Here is a 22,626-nt window from a genome sequence, read left to right on the forward strand (position 1 = left end):
AGTATCATGTACTAAATACAATGCTGATAGGAAGGAGCTATTTAATTTATGTTGTATGAAAGCTCTCAATTTTTCAAGTTTAGATCAAGAACAAAAATACATCTGGTTGATGAATAATGAAGATATTTTAAAGTTGTTGTCTAATTTCATTATGTCAAATTTAAAATAATACAAAATATTTCTGTATCCATTGTGTAATGATTTTGTAATAGCCAATCTAGCTGACTTCCAAGTCATAGGTTACAACATGAGCATGTTACAAGCAATTTTGTTTATGTGTTTGTAATTTATATTAGTATAAATGTATGTCCATTCATCTGTCTTTTGGCCACTCTACCTCTTTGTGATTGTATTTCCTATATTGCTCCATGTGGGCCGGAATTCGTTAATAAAGAATTGTATTGTATTTTATTGTATTGTTTTACGTGAGCACATGAAGAAAAAAAAAAAAGTCAGCCTACACAGAGACCTATATACTATAGTATATAGGTCTCTGGCCTACATAAAAAAAAAAAAAAAAAAATGGCCGTTCATAAAAAAAAAAAATTTCATGTCACCTCTGTTCCGCCGTACCAGAGACATATATAGAATATATGTCTCTGGCCGTACATACGTGTTACCTGTGTTCATTTTACGGAAAATGGCTTCCTAGTACGCTATATTAGTTTACACTGCACTGGCCTCTACGACACGTTCGTGTGTTCATTACACACCAGATACATCTATATATGTCTCTGTTACACACACATCATTTATTTTTTGCCGGTATCCATAAAAAAGGACAAAAAAGTAAACAAGAATTGGTCGTTGTTCATTTTGTCTGATTGAAATAGTATTGAAAAAATACAAGCTGACTGGCTTAATTCATGTACATACAAACAGAGACATATATGTCTCTGATACAAAGTGTAGGTGTAGTGCATGTTTCTACATAGAATGTGTGTACCCAAAGTAACGAGATACATGCTGGAATAGATAAATAGATAACAATAAAAACAATTTTTACTACCCAAAAATCTTTAATATTCTTTATTATTTTAATTGAAATAGAAGGGTACGGATTCGCCACACTTGGGTACGAGTTCGCCAAAATTTGGGTACGAGTACATATAGTCTAGATATGAAATAATCCACAACACTATTTATTAAGTATTCATGTTTCCGAAACCTTATAAAATTGGAGTTATCGAGATACATCCTGAAACCTTATAAAAATCGGGGTTATCCCGATTTTTTTAAGGCTTCAGATATTCGACTCTTTTCGGGGCACTCGATCGCCAGTCTCAAGTCTGTTTTTTGTTGTTTTGTTAAAAAATGAGACAAAAATCCACGTGTTTCCTGTTTGTGCTAAAGTGATAAGCTAGTAATTGAATATTTGCATTGATCGGACAGAGATCCTGACCACATCGTTGACGCAAGAGTCGGCGTTATTAACAATATTTGTTATACACGTATATTAGTGTTATGTTACCTAACGTTTTAAAATGAAAGTAGAAAATTACCTCCCTTTATATCAATGCGCATATTTCGTGGCATTTTCACTAACGTAACAACAATAATTTCTGCATTCAAATGGAGCTTAAAGAATATTACACTTTATATCTATTCATACCACGTTTAAGTGGCTATTAATATTGTCTAATATACACAACTTTCATTATTTATTCAGTGGACTTCTTGTCCTCTTCGGATTAGTTTTTACCCGGAAGTGTTGTTAGGCAATACTCCTGATTATGACAATCACCTGCTTAGCAATACAGTATTGATTTACGATGCGAAACTGAAAGAAATACATTCTATTCTGTCTGGTATTTGTTAAGGTGAGTGTTTTTACCAGACTTCCACGTTCTGATCCATTTGCAATATTTGTTGATTTGGTACGTGCCGTATAATGTCGCATCGTTGATCCCATGATTTTGACACTTAGTAGTTAAGTCCACAAAATGTCAAATGGACAGACCAGTACATTTGCCTCGAGATTGTAATGAGGAAAAAAAAGACTTGAGTTTTTGAATTTTGTATATAATTGCATTAGTTATTTTATATACATACATATCGTATAACGAGTCTTTTAGATTGTCATGACAAGTGCACTTCCTGTTCGGTCCGAGACTAGTAATGTACATGTAGCCTTGCCTGAGGCAAGGCTCCAACAGCATATTCGCTACAAATGTACTCTGGAACGGCTGTCATTTTCATGGTCTGCTGAACATTTTTATAAACACATGGCATCACAACACTGCAATTAATTCAATAACTAACCACTTTCGAATCATTCATACCAACAGGTTATATATATGCTTCATAGCACTGAAGTACATGTACAATGTATTATAATTATAAACAGTATTTATCATATAAAAACAGCTGGCATTGCCTAAAGCGAGCACAGCATCTACTCGCTGTACAGAACACATGTAGTGAAGGTCTTTTTTGAAAATAATGATACTGTTAAACTATCATTTTTCTATCTTATTTGTTTTACCATACAATTCATACTGGTCCATAAAACAGATCTATGTAAAATAAATAGGAATTAAAGTAAACGCAATAAAATGAATTATGCAGTTCAAAAGAAATACAAGTTCTTTTGTGGCCTCAACTCTGCAATGTTATCGTTGCTGGAAAAGTAAGGCACATACAAATTGTACAGCAAAGTAACTTCATATATACATTATCTTCCAGTTATTTATCCCAACATAATGTACTATTACTTTGATGTACCTCTCTCAACTGTGTAAAAAAAGGAAAACAGTAGCCGAAACATATCCAGATTTCAATAGGATTTTGTGGTTAGTTTTATCTTCGGGTTCAGGCAAGCTTCGGTTTCTGTTTTTAGGTCACCTGAGACAAAGTCTCAAGTGACCTATTCTAATCCCCTTTTGTCCGTCGTCGTGCGTCGTCCGTTGTCCGTCATGCGTCGTCCGTCGTGCGTCCGTAAACAATTTACATTTTCAACTTCTTCTCCAAAACCCACCAACCAAATTCTATGAAATTTGGCAGGAAGCTTCTATGGCTAAAGGTCAACCAAAATTGTAAATTATATGGTCCCCACCCCCCAGGGGCCTGAGGGGCGGGGCCAAAAAGGGTCAAATTGACTAAAACTTCAAAAATCTTCTTCTCTACTCTCAGATATGCTGGAATCAAACATTCTTCATAGATGGAAGGGTCTTAAGGTGCTTTACCAAAATTGTAAATTTCATGACCCAGAGGTTTCACGTTTGTCCCTGGGGAGGGGCTAAACTTTACTATAGTTTATATAGGGAAATCACATTTTTGACTTTAATTGATTTTATTTCTATTGGAATTCATTCTAATTTTGTAAACATTGTCAGCATGGGATGACAGTTTGATGGCATGCACATGTTGGCCCTGACTGACCTCCAGGGGCTGATGGGCGGGGCTAAAAAGGGCCAAATTGACTAAAACTTCAAAAATCTTCTTCTCTACTCTCAGATATGCTGGAATCAAACACTCTTTATAGATGGAAGGGTCTTAAGGTGTTTTACCAAAATTGTAAATTTCATGACCCAGGGGTTTCACGTTTGCCCCTGGGGAGGGGCTAAACTTTACTATAGTTTATATAGGGATATCACTTTTTTGACTTTAATTTATTTTATTTCTATTGGAATTCATTCTAATTTTGTAAACATTGTCAGCATGGGATGACAGTTTGATGGCATGCACATGTTGGCCCTGACTGACCCCCAGGGGCTGATGGGCGGGGCTAAAAAGGGCCAAATTGACTGAAATTTCACAAATCTTCTTCCCTACTCTCAGCTATGATAGAATCAAATACACTTCATAGATGGCAGGGTCTGAAGGTGCTTTACCAAAATTGTGAATTTCATGACCCTGGGGTCTCAAGTTTGCCCCTGGGGCGGGGGTAAACTTTACTATAGTTTATATTGGGAAATCACATTTTTGACTTTTATTTGTTTTATTTGTTTTGGAATTCATTCTAATTTTGTACACATCGTCAGCATGGGATGACAGTTTGATGGCATGCACATGTTGGCCCTGACTGACCCCCCGGGGCTGATGGGCAGGGCTAAAAAGGGCCAAATTGACTGAAATTTCAAAAATCTTCTTCTCAAGACTGAAATAAGGTGGAATCAAATACTCTTTATAGTTTGAAGGGTCTTATGATGCTTTATTGAAATTTTAAATTTCATGACCCTGGGGTCACAAGTTTACCCCTGGGGAGGGGGTAAATTTTACTATAGTTTATATAGGGAAGTCACATTTTTGACTGATTTGTTTTGATTTCTATTGGAATTCATTCTGGTTAACATTTTCAGCATGGAATGAAAGTTTAATAATATGCATATGTTGGCCCTGACTGACCCCTAGGGGCTGATAGGGGGGGGGGGGGGGGGGGGGGCAAAAAGGGTCAATTAAATAAACTGAAATATTTCAAATCTCAGGTGACCGTTAAGGCCCATGGGCCTCTTGTTTAAATTTTACATATAATCAGTAAAACAATTCATCTACTTTAGACATTTTGTGAAGTGAGGTAGGTTTTTTAGCTCACCTGGACCGAAGGTCCGGTGAGCTTATGCCATGGCGCGGCGTCCGTCGTCCGTCCGTCCGTCGTCCGTCGTCCGTCCGTCCGTCCGTCAACATTTGCTTCAAATCGCTACTAGTCAAAAAGTTCTTATTGGATTTTGACCAAATTTGGCCAGAAACATCCTTGGGGGAAGGGGAATAGATTTTGCATAAATGGTGACTCTGACCCCCGAGGGGCCAAAGGGGCGGGGCCCAATAGGGGAAATAGAGGTAATTCCTCTAAATCGCTACTAGTCATAAAGTTATGAATGGATTTGAACCCAATTTGGTCCGAAACATCCTTGGGGGAAGGGGAACAGATTTTGCATAAACGGTGACTCTGACCCCCGAGGGGCCAAAGGGACGGGGCCCAATAGGTGAAATAGAGGCAATTCCTTTAAATTACTACTAGTTATTAAGTTATGAATGGATTTGAACGCAATATGGTCCGAAACATCCTTGGGGGAAGGGGAACAGATTGTGCATAAATGGTGACTGATCCTAAAGGGGCCAAAAGGGCGGGGCCCAGTGGGGGAAATAGAGGTAATTAATTTGAATCGCTACTAGTCATAAAGTTATGAATGGATTTGAACCCAATTTGGTCAGAAACAGGGGAACAGATTTTGCATAAATGGTGACTCTGACCCCCGAAGGGCCAAAGGGGCTGGGCCCAATAGGGGAAATAGAGGTAATTCCTTTAAATCGCTACTAGCTATATATAGTCATAAAGTGATGAATGCATGTTCTATAAACAATTCTTGAGTTCTTTCAGACCTTAGAGAATCTGGACTTCATTAATCTTTAAAGCAGTTCGGATTCCCACACTATAACCATATATAGCATTGTTAGAGTTTTACAAATAAAACAAATTGAATATGAACATTATTTCGACATTTGGTCTAATCCAACCAGGTGAGCGATACAGGCCCCATGGGCCTCTTGTTTAGCATTGTAAAAGTAGGACCATGGTAACTCTATACGCCCGCTACTTTCGTGACGAAGGATTTTAGATAGTATTTTGATGTTGCCATATATATATGACTACAATTGTACGTACATGTTATCGGAAAAGAGCTGCATTCTTATAACCGATTTCACTGAATAACTGTCTTTGTATCATTGGAAGTCTAGTTCAGGCTTGAATGGGTACTTCATGGTTGTTTCATTAATTGCGTCCGATACATTTCTGTGACTGTTAGTGTATTATTAAAAAACTCTTTATAGGGGAACTTTTGAAGCATTACATGAGAGAGTAATTGTTGTATATTTTGTATGCCTTGCAAATGTAAAAAAAAAAAAATTGCACAACAATCCATAAATATCGGACCTTTTATAATTTTAAGTTTGTGGTTAGTGGTTGTCAGGTAAATTTGATATTAATGATATTAAACATACATACATGTACTAAGATAATTTCTTTAAAATATCTAATATTTAAAAGAAAAGAATTAGAAAATAGAAATTCTGGGGGCAATAATTTTTTATCAAGTTTGTTGTGTGTTACTTTCAGGTGGTAAAAATGACTGGTGGAAGTAACTTGGTGGTGCCGATGGTGCTATGGGGAAGGAATGCCCCGACCCACTGCATTTCTACAATACTCATGACACCTGACCAGAGAAACATTGTCACTGGCTGCAATGATGGACAGATTGCTATCTGGGATGTCACAAAAACATGGGAGGTGAGATTGAAAATTGCTAAGATATACAATCACTCATATTATTGGCTGGACACTTAATGCACATGAGGTTATTTGATCCTGCACCAGATCTATAAGATCACTATGGTTATAAACTTGCCTTATTAAGATGATGGTAATCATCAAAGAAATATTGTATTTGACCTAATAAGCATATCTGCCCCAATAAGTGAATCACTTCTTTTTTTCAGAAAAAAAGATGGATGTGCTACATTGAAACATATAAAAAGCTTCTTACCTCAATGATTTGAAAATATAATCTTCAGTTCTTGTAGCTTAAGACTCTGAAATGTTTTTGCTGTATACAAATATGTAAATAAGAAGAAAAAAAATCACCCAAATTTCATGTGGAAATTTTTCCCTGTTCATTGTTTTATTACGCGCAGCCCTTTTGGGTTTTTAGCCCACCATCATCAGATGGTGGGCTATTCAAATCGCCCTGCGTCCGTGGTCCGTCGTCCGTCCGTCCGTCCGTCCCTCCGTCCGTCCGTCTGTCCCTCCGTCCGTCCGTAAACAATTCTTGTTATCGCTAATCCTCAGAAAGTACTGAAGGGATCTTTCTCAAATTTCATATGTGGGTTCCCCTTGGTGCCTAGTTATGCATATTGCATTTTGAGACCAATCGGAAAACAACATGGCCGACAGGCAGCCATCTTGGATTTTGACAATTGAAGTTTGTTATCGCTATTTCTGAGAAAGTACTGAAGGGATCTTTCTCAAATTTCATATGTAGGCTCCCCTTGGTGCCTAGTTATGCATATTGCATTTTGAGACCAATCGGAAAACAACATGGCCGACAGGGAGCCATCTTGGATTTTGATAATTGAAGTTTGTTATCGCTATTTCTGAGAAAGTGCTGAAGGGATCTTTCTCAAATTTCATATGTAGGCTCCCCTTGGTGCCTAGTTATGCATATTGCATTTTGAGACCAATTTGAAAACAACATGGCCGACAGGCAGCCATCTTGGATTTTGATAATTGAAGTTTGTTATCGCTATTTCTGAGAAAGTACTGAAGGGATCTTTCTCAAATTTCATATGTAGGTTCCCCTTGGTGCCTAGTTATGCATATTGCATTTTGAGACCAATCGGAAAACAACATGGCCGACAGGCAGCCATCTTGGATTTTGACAATTGAAGTTTGTTATCGCTATTTCTGAGAAGGTACTGAAGGGATCTTTCTCAAATTTCATATGTAGGATTCCCTTGGTGCCTAGTTATGCATATTGCATTTTGAGACCTATCGGAAAACAACATGGCCGACAGGCAGCCATCTTGGATTTTGACAATTGAAGTTTGTTATCGCTATTTCTGAGAAGGTACTGAAAGGGATCTTTCTCAAATTTCATATGTAGGCTCCCCTTGGTGCCTATTTATGCATATTGCATTTTGAGACCAATCGGAAAACAACATGGCCGACAGGCAGCCATCTTGGATTTTGATAATTGAAGTTTGTTATCGCTATTTCTGAGAAAGCACTAAAGGGATCTTTCTCAAATTTCATATGTAGGTTCCCCTTGGTCCCTAGTTATGCATATTGCATTTTGAGACCAATCGGAAAACAACATGGCCGACAGGCAGCCATCTTGGATTTTGACAATTGAAGTTTGTTATCGCTATTTCTGAGAAAGTACTGAAGGGATCTTTCTCAAATTTCATATGTAGATTCCCCTTGGTGCCTAGTTATGCATATTGCATTTTGAGACCTATCAGAAAACAGGCAGCCATCTTGGATTTTGACAATTGAAGTTTGTTATCGCTATTTCTGAGAAAGTACTGAAGGGATCTTTCTCAAATTTCATATATAGGTTCCCCTTGGTGCCTAGTTATGTATATTACATTTTGAGACCTATCAGAAAACAACATGGCCGACAGGCAGCCATCTTAGATTTTGACAATTGAAGTTTGTTATCGCTATTTCTCAGAAAGTACTGAAGGGATCTTTCTCAAACATTTTTATAAGTTCCCCTTGGTCTGTAGTTCTGCATATTGCATCTTGGGACCAATAGGAAAACAACATGGCCGACAGGCAGCCATCTTGGATTTTGACAATTGAAGTTTGTTATCGCTATTTTACAGAAGGTACTGAAGGGATCTTTCTCAAATTTCATATGTAGGTTCCCCTTGGTCCCTGGTGTTGCATTTTGGGACCAATCCGAAAACAACAGACAGCCGTTATCGCTAAATCTTAAATTTTATATATAGGTTCCCCTTGTTTGAAAAGTACTAGAGGGCTGTTTCTGAATTTACACAGATTAGTAAGACTTAGAGGAAGGGAAAAGTAGAGAAAAGATCAATCTGACATGGAACCTATAAAGATCATTCAATGGTGGGCGCCAAGATCCCTCTGGGATCTCTTGTTTAAGTGCACATTGCGCTTATTAGAACGAATATTCATACCCTGCCTACACTGCTCTCCGGCAGGACGACGACCGTCTGTCAGAAATTGTCCGTCCGTCGTCCAGAGCTACGTTATCGCAGCTATGCGCTTATTAGGTCAAATATGGTTATTGATAATCTTTAGAAATTACTGCTAGCAGATAGAGATATATAGGTAAAGAGATATACCAGATGCTTTAATTAAACTGGTTCATTTTACCATTATAGTATTATTGCTTTTTCAGATCTACCCCCGTAGTATGCTGTTTGGACACACGTCAGCCATCAGCTGTTTAGCCCTCGGTAGCTCTCGTCCAAATCTACCTTATATTGTCAGTGCTTCAGAGAATGGGTAATTACCTTGCTGTAATACATAGATGTATAATCCTGCTTTATATTGTCGTTATACTTGAGATGATGAATAGACATTCACTTGGTTTATATTGTCGTTATACCTGAGATAAGGTATTCACTTGGTCGCCTCTATGGCGGGCAACGCTTTTAACATATATACTATAGAAAATTGTCTCAAATTGACAGTGTTCCAGAATTTATACATATATTTTTGTTGTAACCCTTGAAAACACTAGCTGCAATATACTGCTTGGCTAGAGAGATTTTCTCTTTAGCTTGATCAGTAGAGCATAGGACTAGATATATAGTAAGCCAGATGTCCCGGGTTCGACCCCTAGCAGAGGCGATGATTAAAATTATAGTTATTCATGTGCACTTGCTGCTACATAGTGATAAGCCTACAATTATTAACTGGTATTTATATTACAATCGTACACATGTGTCAATACATTATTGTATTTGGTAAACTGAAAGGAATTGTATGGTTAAATGAAAAAGATACAAATTTCATGTAAATGCAGTTGTACAAGAGCCCTGCTGTATCAAAAGTTACCAGCTATTGTCTGACCTCACATGTTCTTAGCGATGTTCTTACATGTCCCCAATGTACCACCAAAATGTTTCCTTACCAAAGTTAAATAATCAAACTCACTTTTAATCATACAAAAAAAAAATCAAAGTAATTCCTTGGTTTTCTGAATGGACATGATTTTTACTTCATCAGTCGCTTACATCCCTTTGTAGACTGTGATCACATAAGAGATAGGTTTAGTTTTTTTGTCTCTGAATGATTTTTCACACACAAATTTTAGAAGCATATAGCTAAACATATGAAAGCTGCCAAATGGTCTTACTGTGTATGGTCATTACACTTCGATCTGTATTATTTTTGTTAACAGGGAGATGTGTCTGTGGGACATCACTGATGGTCATTACACTTCTACTGAGCTGTATTATTTCTGTTAACAGGGAGATGTGTCTGTGGGACATCACTGATGGTCGATGTGTAGAATGTACAAAGATGTCTTTTATTCATTCCAACATGCAGGTAAATATGGCTATTTTTAATCAGACTATGTTTAAACTTTCACAGTGGCTGTAATCCAGATCAAATAAAGTGGGTAGATCACTTCTCCTTTACCATTTCATTTAAGATCATCAAACTTGGATATTTATACATGTACTGGAAAAACTGAGCATTTTGTTCTTAAACTAAGTCAAAATAATTTCTGACTAAGTAAAAAATATCAGAGCATTTCTTTTGTGCTATTTTCTATGCATGATCGCATTTTTAGCTCAGCTCACTGGTTACGAGTTCAATAGTGAAAATATCACTTCTATAGAATGAATAATCTTTGATATTTCACTGGTAAAAATGTAATAAATCACGTTCTTGTTGCTTTACTGGTTTTTGAAGAGAATATCATACTGAAATCAAAGACCTTTAAATTGTGTCTTGTGCAGGCTTATCAATTTAGAAAGGATGTTCGACTTGTGTGTAATGGCTACTACCCAGAGATTTTGATTATCGACCCTTTAACGTTTGAGAAGATCTACTCACTGTCTTCCAAAGTTGCTCCTGACTGGATCAGTGCCTGTTGTGTCCTTAGACCAGTGAAGAGACAAGGTAATACCATTTTAACCTCTAGTACCTGAGGTGTAATCTGAAAAAGATTTACTGGAAAATGGCTGAATGTCTTGTGCTGATGAAAAGCCAAAATTAAGTTGTCAGGCATGAGAAGAAGAATTTTCATATATGGGTGTGATTGTTTTGGATATTCCACTTTTGAGTGTTTCAAAACATGGTAAAACTCTCAACAGAACCTTTGGTTTTACCATATTCATGTAGAGTATAAATTTTATCCTTCATACACACATGAAATAATTTTTCAGTCTGATCTGTTGTATTAATATCTGCACAACATTTCAGTAAGCTTTTACATGAAGCTCAATTACTGTAATATGCTGGAAGCTCTACATTTATCAAACTTCATTTCATCAATTTAAAATATAACAAACAGTTATCTGTATATTGTGCCCATAGATGATGTCATTGTTGCGATATCTAACTCTGGAGCAGTCAAGGTTTGGAGTCTGATGGGAACTGAGAGTAGGGTAAGTCAGCTTTAAAATATTACATATTTTTTCAAATTCCTTACCCACCAATGAAATTTGAAGTAATTGTCCACAAGTGATACTAAACTCAATGCAGTATCTAGTCCTATTAATGTAGTCAAATAATTATGGGTCGGAAGATGTACAACAAAATACGCTGATTTGTTTCACTCTACTTTTAATTGGATTTTGCTTTTTGACAGAATGCTTGTACATAAAATGTTTGTAGTATGATATATGTACATGATATTTGTGTCTTTAAGTTTAAGTACCCTTGTATCGTTGTAATCTGGAAATTTTCTTTTTTAGACCCAGCCTGTATATGAGGATGAATCTAAACAGATCAAATGTCTGAATGCCCAGACTCTAGCTTGTTGTCCATTCAACCAGAGGACAGTTCTGATAGTCTGCTCTAAGTACTGGCAGGTAATACACTCTCACTCAATGCCGACACACAGTTAACACAGTTTTTAATCACAAATAAAAAAATTTTTTCACATTTAGTTTAATATAACAAAATTATAATACTGTCTAGATTCAATTTTATTTTTATTCCTTAAATAAAGTGTATGACTTTATGTTGAAAACAAATTTTCAATTTATTTAACCATTATAAGGTAAGAAGAACTTCATGTACCATTTAGAAGTAGGCATTACTGTATATTCTTTTTTTATAGAGAGCTAAACATATTTATTCCATTTGAAGTGTTTGGAAAGTACTGTAGATATTTGAATATCACACGGTTAAATATATATTTATTTAAAAATCAGCATAGAAAAAATCCTACTGTCTTACTTTGATTTTCCTGCTGGTCATTGTTCTATAGGTAAGTATACTGTAGAGAGAACCTTGACTTTGCTCATTTAGTTCATTTCTGATAACACAATATTGTAATTTAAAATCATACTTTGTACACTGGCATATATAGAAAACATATTTTAGTAGCCTTAATCATGCTTGCAATACAGATTTTCCTTTATGACTTTATTTTGCCAGGAATAACTAGACCATGTGGACCTCCATGGTGTATCATCCATTGTCTCATTCTGTTCATCATAGTTTGTTTATAATCTGAACCATTCTTAAAATGTTTATTGCAACTTTATTCCTTTCTTATCTATATGGTTTTATTGAAGTTTATTTTTACTGGGGATGATACAGTCGTTGTCTTCTGAGATTCCATTTTATGGGGATATATATGTAAAACATTTTTAAGATAATTAATTCCAAGGATGTATAATATATGTCGCTGTTCATTCATATCCTATATCTATAATAGATTCAGATCAGAAAATCTACTTTGTTAAAATTAAAAATTTTAAGCAAGCAATGAGAACACACTAACATTGTACAGGGTAGTCGAGTTAGCTAGTGGTCAAAGTTCAATATAAAAGCTATCATTTTTAGCAAGATAAGGTATAGACCCATTTCATGATTTGACAGTTCACTTCTTTTTTACTGTATTTTACTGGGGATAAGCCCAGGGGGCTAGTGCGCTGAAAATGGGCAAAAGTGTGGGCGAGCTTATCCCCAGACACTACACAAGAGGGAAAATTTTGGTCGCCAGCTTGGATTATAATATGGAAGAGTATACATGTATATAGCCTTACATCAATGATCTATGACTAAAACATTTCATTGAAATAATTCAATACGACGTTTGTTCCATTTAGGTATTTGAAGATGTATTTTGTTTATCTGTAGCCAGTTTTGGTATGGATGACTCAAGGGACATCAGAATGCTTTGTGATCAATGAATTTTAGTGTACTATGATCATAAAACGTTATTTTACTCGTATTTTGGTATGTGATACATTCAAACTGTATTCTTTTTACATTTAAGTCCTGAACTGTAGTGTAAATAGTACTTGGAATGACTTGTTTCTATTTCTTTATGGTTTGAAACAGTACGTGACTTTTAGATTTGTTTTGTTGAATGATTTATTTGTGACTGCATTTTTATTTTGTATTACATTGATACTTGTTTTATCCTTGATTCATAGTATGATATATAATTTTCTCTTTGATTTATGGTTGAAAATGATGTGACATGCGAAGATGTGTTAGTCTTGGACTTTTTTGTTTTGTATGATGTTTGAGATTTTTAGCAGTGTTTGGTTTGATACCTCGGGGCTGAGATGTTTTATATATAATATACCTAGTAAGGCTTCCTTTTGAAGCTGATATGAATTTGTGCTTGTTGGAATGACAAACTGATGTGTTGCTGTTTGGTTTTCAAGGTCTATAGTTACGATGTGAGAACTTGTTGCAGTCAAAAGTATGGCGGGGTAAGGTGACCGGTGCTAGATGATTCAACGTGCATGTACAATAGAATCATCCCCTATTGAGTTACCTCCCCTGGAAGTGTAACAGCGAACAATGTCTACCTATAATGAAGAACAAAGTATTTTGGATAAAAATTAGTTTGTACATACTTTTTTTTAACATAATGATTAGATAGAGATTGCAAATAAAATAAATAAAAGTAATTAACTTCAGATGATGAATCATTGAAGCTAAATTTTGATGATTCGTAGATAAGTCTTAGAATCATTGAAGCTAAATTTTGATGTTTCGTAGATAGATCTTAATGTAAAATTTGTATTCCAAAAAGAATATTTTGTTTACTAAATATTGAAAGAAATACAGATTTGTAAAATTTTGTACTTTGACCTTCGGTGGTATATAGACTGGCATTGTAGCAATTTTACAAATAAATGTTGTTATTTATATACATGTATATACTTAGCGCTGAACACAGTTTGGTTTATTCTAGAGGATTAGCTTTCACAACAGACTTTCAGTTGTCTTACTTTTCTAGGCTATCTTGTTCTCCTACTTTCTCTTAGAAATCATTACTTTAGTTATATAATTAAAATACACAGAATTTTATTATTGTTTCATTAGTGGAATTATTTTTTATTGTTCTGCTATATTTTACTTTTACATATCACTGTTATACTATGTAGACTAACTCAAAACTGTAGCTGTCACAGTTAATAGCTAATGAAGGTTTCAATTTCATTTGTACAGGAAGTGCTACATGTATATACTTATACATTACAGTATTCATTCTAATAAATACCTCTGGGCTTGACATTGTTGAGACAGTCTTTAAAAGAGCACACAATTTTGTTGAAATCATTAGGTCATTCAATAGGCATTTCTGTCTTGTTCTTTTTTTTCTGCGGTTTCTTTTGTTTCGCTTTGGAGATATTTTTACGATGGAGCAGGGTTTTTACAATTGATTGTTCTAAGTAAGAAAAAAAGGAGAGGGTCACTCACTGGAGAGAGCCTGGGGCACTTATTACAATAAATACTGTAAACAAACTTTGTTATAAAATCATATCTGACTGGACATCAGCTGCAGATTCACACAGGAATATCTTTGTTATATTAAACTTTGAAGAATACAATGTATGTAAACTCATTATCTTTCCCCATAGATTTATGGTCAATATGGAAGATCAAAGGAATTGTCCTAATATACATAAATGTACTATAGCTGCTCATGGTATGAAACTAGACTCTGTGTTCATTGATGGAAGCCTAATGTGAGGAGGAAAATGTCTCCATAGTTACCAGAGAAACAAACAATGACACCCTTGATGTGACTTTTATTGACAATGGTCACCATGGACCATTTGGCATGCTAATTGTGCCTGTCCTTTTGACCTCTGTGACAATGACTGGCACACCAGATTTTAGTGTATTTATAAAGCCGTAAGTGTTTTGACCGCTAACAGGTACATATAAATTCACAATAGAGAGCTTATGTTAAAATGTGCCTTGAGAAGCTGTGACCACATACAGTTTACTATCGATGCCTAAAACTATATATAGTATGTCATAATTATACCTGTAGAAATGAATCTGATTCTTTTTTTTTTTTTAATTTTCATTGTAATTAGATATGGGTTAATTAGATATGGGTTTAGAGGTGTCTCTACCACTTCTACTGCTCACTATTATAATATATCCATGTCTTTACAATAAATGGCGATGAAATGCCAGTTTCTTTTTGTACTTACTGCTGTTAATGTAGATCAACATTTTTATGTATTTTTTGTTGGTGTTATAGTGAAAGCTATAGGTAAATCAGGATTTAACTTTTGTGTGGAGTCGAATGGGTAGTGTGTCTCGCTTATTCTTTCCTTAGTACCCAAAACTATCATTATAAACAGTGTGGAGGATACTTCATGATGGAGTCCAATAGAAGTACAGTAGTTGGATGTCTTTATTTCAGTTCACACACAGCCATCTTACTGTAATGAACTATTTTTGATACTAACAAAATCTTCTTTTTTTTTTGGTTTAAGTTGTTATCAGTTTAAACTAACAGAGCACTATATGTAATTACATATACATGTATATATATATATAGGGTCTAGTAAATAATAACGATGTTATGGTCCAATACAGGTACTGGATCCTAACAAACATGTTCGCTGGATGCGTATTACTAGAAATAGATAATTTGTCAATTAGTAATAACGACAGTACAGACAAGTTTAGATATAAATATACAAGTAGTAAACCGTATACCTACATATTATGTCTTTATACCAGGTATCATTTTGATTTAGAGTAGTTATTTACTGCTGCTCTAGCTATTTCACCACTTGACATTAATGATTATATATATCCAATTCATGCATACTTTTAACATTATTTGCAAACACCAATTAAGCTTCACTAAGAATAACAGCATATCCCTACATCAATCTTTAAGTATATACAGTACTGATAACAGTTTGATATTTTAAAAAAACAGGACAGAGCAAGTGCCCAACCCGAGAAGAATTGAAAAAAAAAAATCACCAAATTCCATAGATATTACCATGTCCTACGATCTACATGGCCTTATATTTTTCTCCATTTTTGTGAGGGAGATATGAAACAATCAAGATCAAAATGTCTCCATATTGAAATCACAATGACCATTCATGTACATTAAATTTAATTGTAACAGTATTCATATACAGACATGATTATTTTCTGCTTTAAAGCGGAATTTCGCTTTTTGTAGAAATTTTATATTCACCTCTGCCCCTTGTAACCCCGCTGGGAGAGGTCCCCAAGACCACCCTTTTAGCTTTTTAGGTCACCTGAGACAAAGTTTCAAGTGACCTATTCTAATCGCCTTTTGTCCGTCGTCGTGCGTCGTCTGTCGTGCGTCGTGCGTCGTCCGTCCGTAAACAATTTACATTTTCGACTTCTTCTCCAAAACCCCTAAACTAAATTCAAGGACATTTGGCAGGAAGCTTCTATGGCTAAAGGTCAACCAAAATTGTGAATTATATGGTCTCCAACCCCCAGGGGCCTGAGGGGCGGGGCTAAAAAGGGTCAAATTGACTAAAACTTAAAAAATATTCTTCTGTACTCTCAGATATGGTGGAATCAAACACTCTTCATAGATGGAAGGGTCTTAAGGCGCTTTACCAAAATTGTGGATTTCATGACCCAGGGGTCTCACGTTTGCCCCTGGGGAGGGGGTAAACTTTACTATAGTTTATATAGGGAAATCACACTTTTGACTATAATTTGTTTGATTCCTATTGGAATTAATTCTAACTTTGGTTAACATTATCAGCTTGTGATGGCAGTTTGATGGTATGCACATGTTGGCCCTGACTGACCCCCAGGGGCTGATGGGCGGGGCTAAACAGGGTCAAATTGACTGAAATTTCAAAATCTTCTTCTCTACTCTCAGATATTATGGAATCAAACACTCTTCATAGATGGAAGGGTCTTAGGTGCTTTACCAAAATTGTGAATTTCATGACCCAGGGGTCTCAAGTTTGCCCCTGGGGAGGGGGTTAACTTTACTATAGTTTATATAGGGAAATCACATTTTTAACTTTTATTTGTTGGATTTGCAATGGAATTCAATCTAATTTGGTTAACATTATCAGCATGGGTTGACAGATTAATGGTATGCACATGTTGGCCCTGACTGACCCCCAGGGGCTGATGGGCGGGGCTAAAAAGGGTCAAATTGACTGAAATTTCAAAAATCTTCTTCTCTATACTCTCAGATATGATGGAATCAAATACTCTTCATAGATGGAAGGGTCTTATGGTGCTTTACTAAAAGTATGAATTTCATGACCCTGGGGATCACAAGTTTGCCCCTGGGGAGGGGGTAAATTTTACTATAGTTTATATAGGGAAATCACATTTTTTGATTATAACTTGTTTGATTTCTTTTGGAATTCATTATAACTTTGTTAACATAATCAGCATGGGATGACAGCTTAATGGTATGCACATGTTGGTCCTGACTGACCCCTAGGGGCTGATGGGTGGGGCCAAAAAGGGTCATTAAAATTAACTGAAATATTTCAAATCTCAGGTGACTGTTAAGGCCCATGGGCCTCTTGTTTTCCCTTCCTATGCAGCATGTCTGCACGGCTCATTCCCCGAACACCAACTCTGGTAAAGACAAAGGAAGGTGTTTCCATAGGAAGTTCTTTGAAGTTTAGTTATAGTCTGTTTCAATATTGAATACCAACTCAGGTAAAAAAAATAGGGTCAACTCAGGTATATGAATCAGATATACATGAAGTTTTCTAAATTCAAAGAACTATCATTTAGTTTTTTTACTAGTAATAATGAAATGACAATGTCAATAAATATATATAAAATAAATAAAATATCAAATTTTCAAAGCACTATATCTAACTTTATATTTTACTATAAATAATGACAATATCAGATTAAAATAAATAGATAAAAAGTAAATAAAATTAGATATTGTTTTCTAAATTCCAAGCACTGATTATATATTACTATTAATAATGGCAATATCTGTTGAAGATGAACTTAACGTTGACATGTGTGTTCGCTAGATACAACTTTATAAGAATATTACAATAGTTCTGCAGTAACTGATCTATATAGTGTTGTATAATAACAATTATGAAAAAATCCAATACAATATGTGCATAGCTATTCTAATTAAGATAAAATATAAACAAAAATTATTACTACTAGCTAAACCTGGAACAGATACAAATTTTGAAAAATATTGCAAATCTACAATAATTTAATTATCTATGCAAATCAGAAAAACGTACAAAGTTAATCAATATAAAAAAATACAAAGTCTAATCAATATACAGTTGATTTACAGTGAAAAAGTATGGATTTAAGATTCCGTAATTATTCCAATTTAAATGCCAATTTAAATGTTGATTATCAGATATATATTAACATTATCAATGAAAAATGATACCAGGCTTAATTTGCTGAAATAATATAAAATAATGTAAATTAAACAATCGTATTAAAGTATTTTTTAAATATCTACACTACAAATTAAATCAATATGACACATCCTTTAATAAAATGTTCAAAAGTATTCAACGATACAATTGTTTTACAATTCAAGATTCAGCAAGTACATATATATGTATGTCAAGATGATGATCAGCAAAATATGATGATTTTCCAAAGTGTGCTTCAGTTTCTGATACAGTTTGGCAAGCATTAACAGCTAATGATTTTCTGATCACCTAACAGGTGAGTTGATTTACCTGTGATGATTTACCTGTGTTCTTACATTGATGATATTTCTGTAACAGACTATAACTCCCTATCAACACACCTTAACCCCTATGTAAACACCCCACCCTAACCAGAGTTGGTGTTCGGGGAAGACCCCGTCTGCACATGTAGGAAGTATTATGAACGGCTCTATCACTCAAGATAAAAAATTGAAATTCCATAGAAAGGTTGAAGTCACAAGTCCTTTGATGTGACTATGTACCAGTACAATGTATATACAGGCACACCTGTATAAAACCTTTATAAATTTGATATATCACAAAAAAACAAAAGTCATGAGTCTGGCATGGAACTGAGTCAGATGGAGTTATCTCCCTTAGTACATTTTATAAAATATACAGTGATTGGCCTAAAAAGTTTATATACACAATCCAGTTGTGTATGGTATCTTCTAATCTGGGTTGTAAAACATTTGGATAACTGTGGCATTTCTTGGTAGAGAATAAAAAAAATACATACTGGCTAAAATAGTGTTAGCTCAGGTTATGGGCTTGAATCAGCTGGAATAACTCTATTGTAGGAAATCAGTGATCTGACCTATAGGAATTTTTAACAAATAAATAGTGCTTTTCAGTTTAGCAGGCCGCTAAGATTTATATTTGATTCCCCAAGATCCTCATTTACTTCAAACCAATCACACATAAAAAATCAAAACATTCTAAGTAAGATCTCCCATCTGTTGGGAATATTTTCAAAATCTGAATCACATACATTTTTGAAATCATATGTAAATAAACATGTGTTAATATTTTTTCTTATACATGTACCTTTAAATTTGAAAATTCAATCTAAAAAATTGAATATAAAGAAAAAGAAAATGAACAATTCTCACAGAAATAGATAAAAAAAAAACAGAGCATGACACAGAAATGGTTTGGTGTTCTAGAAAACTGAAAAAATAATTTGCATGACTTGCATCAAATTAGGTTTAATACTACTGAATCATGGTATATATACTGGTAAACAGTATCAGTATCAAAATAAACTATAAGAATGCTTCATTTGATGTTTCCCCAGATATATGATGCAGGAGACTTCACAAACCTGTGTTCCGAGTCTAACAGGTGTGGGGAGAGGTGGTCTGGAGGGGACTTTGTTAGTGTTGACAAAGTCATTGTGTGGAGTAATGAAGGCAAAGGATACCTGTACAAATTACCTACCAAGTAAGTAAATATATACCTGTACAAATTACCTACCAAGTAAGTACATATATACCTGTACAAATTACCCAGCTACCAAGTAAGTATATATATACCTGTACAAATTACCTACCAAGTAAGTTTATATATACCTGTACAAATTACCTACCAAGTAAGTATATATATACCTGTACAAATTACCTACCAAGTAAGTATATAATTATATACCTGTAAAAATTACCTACCAAGTAAGTTTATATATACCTGTACAAATTACCTATCAAGTAAAAATACATGTACATTGTATACATACATATAATGTGCCAAGTAAGTTTATATGCACCTGTATACATTACCTACCAAGTAAGTACATGTATATGCCTGAGCAAATTACCTGCCAATTAAGCAAGAAGATATATACCTGTACAGATTACCTGTACAAATTACCTACCAAGTAAGGATATATATACTGGTAACTGTACAAATTACCTACCAAGTAAGGATATATATACTGGTAACTGTACAAATGACCTATCAAGCAAATTGAAACTTACCTGAATGATTAACTACAAAATACAAATACCTCCACAAGTAACATTTTAGAAGATATACCATTATGTGTTTTGCATGTTGATTTTTCAAAAGTCTCTTGGGTTTCTGATGATGGAGAGAACTAAGCTTATTGTATATTCTAGAAAATTTGTATGAAAATAAAATTGTGTTTAGAAATAAAGAATCTTTCCTTTTAACTGCCTAAACAGCCAAGTAATTAATAAGAGAAATGTGAAAGGGACTTGAAAGTTTATCTCATCATATCAAACAGTACTATACATCTTTCTGATCTAACTATTGGAATTGATCTTTTGTGTCTTATATATATCGAAGGAAATCAGCTTTATTTTTAGAAAAGGAAGTTGATTTGTTTTTGTAATCGTTGTTGTTTTGGTCACACACTTTATACATGTGGGCACATAACTATATGTCAGTCAATCTCGTAATTTCCTTTCCACAAATGAACGATAGATGTAGTCAAACGCTATAGAATACAAAGCCAATGGATTAAGGGCACTTTTTTCTTGTCAATTTTCTCTGATTAGATTTTTTTGAAAGTTTTGTTTTCCTTGATCAGCTGTTTATCTATTGAATTATTACTCAGAAAAGGCTTTGGAACTTTTGCATTACAAGCAATGTAATACAAACAATGTATTACAATACTTTTGTATTACCTGCTTAATTTTGTTATCAGCAATAATCTTTTACTAATGTAACCATGTATTGGAAAAATAATTGATTACACAAGTGCAATTTTAACAGATTCTGCAAACAAAAAAGGATTTAAAAAAATTATTGATCAACTCATTATATTTTAAAAGTTTTTAAGATTGTTTTTGTCCAGAAAAAAAAGATATATAAAACTTGTTTTCTCTATCAGCTGTATTGGGATACATGTAGACAATTTCAGTCTTTGGATCAAAATTAAATTTCAAACCAAAATTGTAGATGATGACAAAAATCAGAAATATTTAATTTTTTGAGATGTTTGGATAAAAAGACTAATAGTAACAATATATAGGTGTTATAATTCTCGCTGTTTTTCCTTTACAAGCCTACTGAGGGGCAAGGTGCTCACCAGGTAAAGGAAAATACAGTTGGCTGCCGTTAACAGTTGCCTGCATGCATAGTTGTTGTTAATTGTGCTGCAAAATTATTTTAGTTCTAACATTCAAACATCACAGTCTTAATTTCTTTTTCTTGAGTTGAGTTTAATATTGTAAATGCAGTTCAGTTTAATTTTAGTATTTTCAGACTTTAACTCTGACTTTAAAAAAGATGATCTAATTTTAGTTTTCTGTATTTTCAAATGTCGAACTCTTCAATTCCAAAATATTATCTAGGTTAGTTTTCTTTATTCTCTTCAAATGTTAATCTCTGACTTCCAAAATGTCATCTACAAGTGAATTTATAATTATTAGTTCTCTGTATTTTCCATGTTGAACTCTAACTTTCAAAATATCATCCTATTTAGTTTACTGTTTTTTCCATGTTGAAATCCTTGACTTCCCACATGTCATTCAAGAATGAATGTAAATGATACATTTAATGGTCATTCTTCTTGAGTATAGCCATTGTGTGGATAGTGTGAAGATAAATTTAAAGTAGCTTAATTCCTCTGTTGGTACTCCAGACAGACGTAAGGATATTCAACCTTTGATTCAGGAAAGTAGACTTAAAATTACATGCTATTTCAACTGAGTTGAAAATTAGAATGAAATATTTAAACAAAACTGAAACCAGACAGACTAAGGATACATTAATCCAGGAAAGTAGACTATCAGTTAAAATTAGAATCAAACAAATCAAAACACAAACAATCTCCTATAAGATTAAGGATGAACTGTGGTTATAAAGATAAGGGATGTAATTTTTGGTATTATTGACAATTTCTTTAAACCATTCAAAGATTTGGCAATTCTTAGAGTGTTTATTTTCAACATGATATTGATAACTTTTGATAGTCTTCGCTTTTTAGTGCATGGGTATTTTTCTATTGGTTTTATGTTTTAGTAGAAAAATTCTTTCATGTAGATTTAGTGAGTAATTATGTGGCTTGATGTGTCTAGAATTTAAACTGTGTAGATATTATGTTGTAACAATTTTCATTTCTTAGTTTGTATGCACCCACCTTGAAATGGGGGGCATATAGTGTTACCCATGTCCCTCCCATCCAGACCCGTCGGGTCGCATCCCATCCCGTCCTGATGCAAGTTAAATTGCTGATCTCAGGAACTGCTGATGTGATCCTCACGAAACTGTGTTTCGTGG

The 22,626-nt window shown here is 34.4% G+C and overlaps 1 protein-coding gene across 1 annotated transcript in view; it reads left to right on the forward strand.

The window, feature by feature from the left end:
* The first annotated feature begins 1,715 nt into the window (after positions 1–1,715).
* The window catches only part of LOC117337229 (WD repeat-containing protein 7-like), a 49,452-nt gene continuing 28,541 nt past the window's right edge, over positions 1,716–22,626 (forward strand). Inside the window, 10 exon segments of the mRNA XM_033898103.1 lie at positions 1,716–1,820; positions 6,059–6,229; positions 8,871–8,977; positions 9,949–10,027; positions 10,444–10,606; positions 11,024–11,094; positions 11,404–11,520; positions 13,336–13,383; positions 19,682–19,827; positions 21,410–21,436. Of these exon segments, the coding sequence (XP_033753994.1) occupies positions 6,068–6,229; positions 8,871–8,977; positions 9,949–10,027; positions 10,444–10,606; positions 11,024–11,094; positions 11,404–11,520; positions 13,336–13,383; positions 19,682–19,827; positions 21,410–21,436 (920 nt within the window). The 5' untranslated portion in view covers positions 1,716–1,820; positions 6,059–6,067.

Source organism: Pecten maximus, chromosome 11 (assembly GCF_902652985.1).
Source record: "Pecten maximus chromosome 11, xPecMax1.1, whole genome shotgun sequence".
Classification (NCBI taxonomy): Eukaryota; Metazoa; Mollusca; class Bivalvia; order Pectinida; family Pectinidae; genus Pecten; species Pecten maximus.